General features: G+C 57.1%; 1 protein-coding gene across 1 annotated transcript in view; it reads right to left on the reverse strand.

The window, feature by feature from the left end:
* The window catches only part of SLC25A34 (solute carrier family 25 member 34), a 3,653-nt gene extending 2,512 nt beyond the window's left edge, over positions 1-1,141 (reverse strand). Inside the window, exon 1 of the mRNA XM_009646560.1 lies at positions 1,085-1,141. Coding sequence (XP_009644855.1) covers positions 1,085-1,141 — 57 coding nt within the window. The remainder of the gene's footprint in view (positions 1-1,084) is intronic.
* Positions 1,142-1,324: the final 183 nt, after the last annotated feature.

Genomic DNA, 1,324 nt, shown 5'->3' on the forward strand with positions numbered 1-1,324 from the left:
GGCCAAAAAGCTGCAGGGGGGTGTGTGTGTGTCACTGTCCGTCCCCTGGTGGGTGGGTGGGTGCCCCATGGCTTCCTATTTTTAGGGCTCCGCCGTGACGCCCTCGGGAGCTGGGTTTACACCACAGCGTGGGCATGGAGGGGGGGAAACCCCCAAAGTCTCGAATTCCTCCCCCCCATCCCTGATACACCCCCAAATCCCCCTTTGATCCCAAAAGGTGAGGGGGGGGAGGGTTACTGGGGCAGGTGGATGCCACTGGGAGCTAGCCCCGTGGCTGTTGATTCCTTGTCTAGACTGGGAATATCTCCCGGATCCAGGGATAAACAGGGATGGAGCATGGGGAGGGATAATTCACGGTTGAAGCTGTGAACGTGCCCCGCTGCAGGGTGAACGCCGCTGGGGTTCAGCGAGGAGCTGGGGTGCACGTCCTCCCCTTCTCTCCAGCCTAAATATCTCCTCCTCCTTGCCCCAAAGCAGAGCAGAGGCTCCAGGATCACAGTGGGAGGAGGAAGAGCAGCCCCCGGCATGGGAATTCCAGCCCGAGGCAGGGTGTAGGGCCAAAGCTGAGTTACCAACGAATATTTATTTGGGGAGGGGGAAAGGAAGCAGATGTATATACATATACATTCAGTCACGTACATTTCCTCCCAGAAAAAGGCCCCGTGAACATAATATTACATGAGAAGGTCTCCAGATTATTATTATTTAAAAGCTGGGGTTGTGCCCCAAAGGGCTCGCCGTAGAGGACAAGCGGCGACGGGTCCTTGCTGGCCTCGGATGCAATGAGCCCAGACGGGGACACGTTCGGTGGCAGCCGTGTGACAGTGTCCCTTCGGACACCTGAAGAACACAGGACTCGATCTCTTCTCTCCCTTGGCACGTGGGGCCAGTGTCCAAACCTCAAACTGGCTTCTGAGATCTCCTAAAACCGTGCCAGGATATTCGAGGCCAAATTTTCAGCCCCAGTCCTTCTCCCTTGGCCTCACATCTCAGCGAGGGGCTGGGGTGTGGTTTTGTGATGTCCGGAGGCCCGGGGTGAGATCTTCCGACCTGGAGAGAAGGAGGTGGCGAAGTGGTGCCGTACTTGGTGATTGTATTTAGCAAGGAGAAAACATGCACGGTAGCGATTTAGTGTTCCCATCTCGCCGCCTTCACACCCCTACCCTGTTCTAAAATGAACAAGTCCTCAGTCCCACTCCCTGCTGCAATGGGGGGACGCTCACCCCCACTCCCGCCCTCTCCCTCAGCGGGATGTTATTCTGGGAACGGCAAATTATTTTGCCCTGTGGCAGCTGGATGAGGAGGAGGGCGCAGGCTCGCCTGC

This window comes from Egretta garzetta, unplaced genomic scaffold, assembly GCF_000687185.1.
Source record: "Egretta garzetta isolate BGI_Z169 unplaced genomic scaffold, ASM68718v1 scaffold69, whole genome shotgun sequence".
In the NCBI taxonomy this organism is placed as follows: domain Eukaryota; kingdom Metazoa; phylum Chordata; class Aves; order Pelecaniformes; family Ardeidae; genus Egretta; species Egretta garzetta.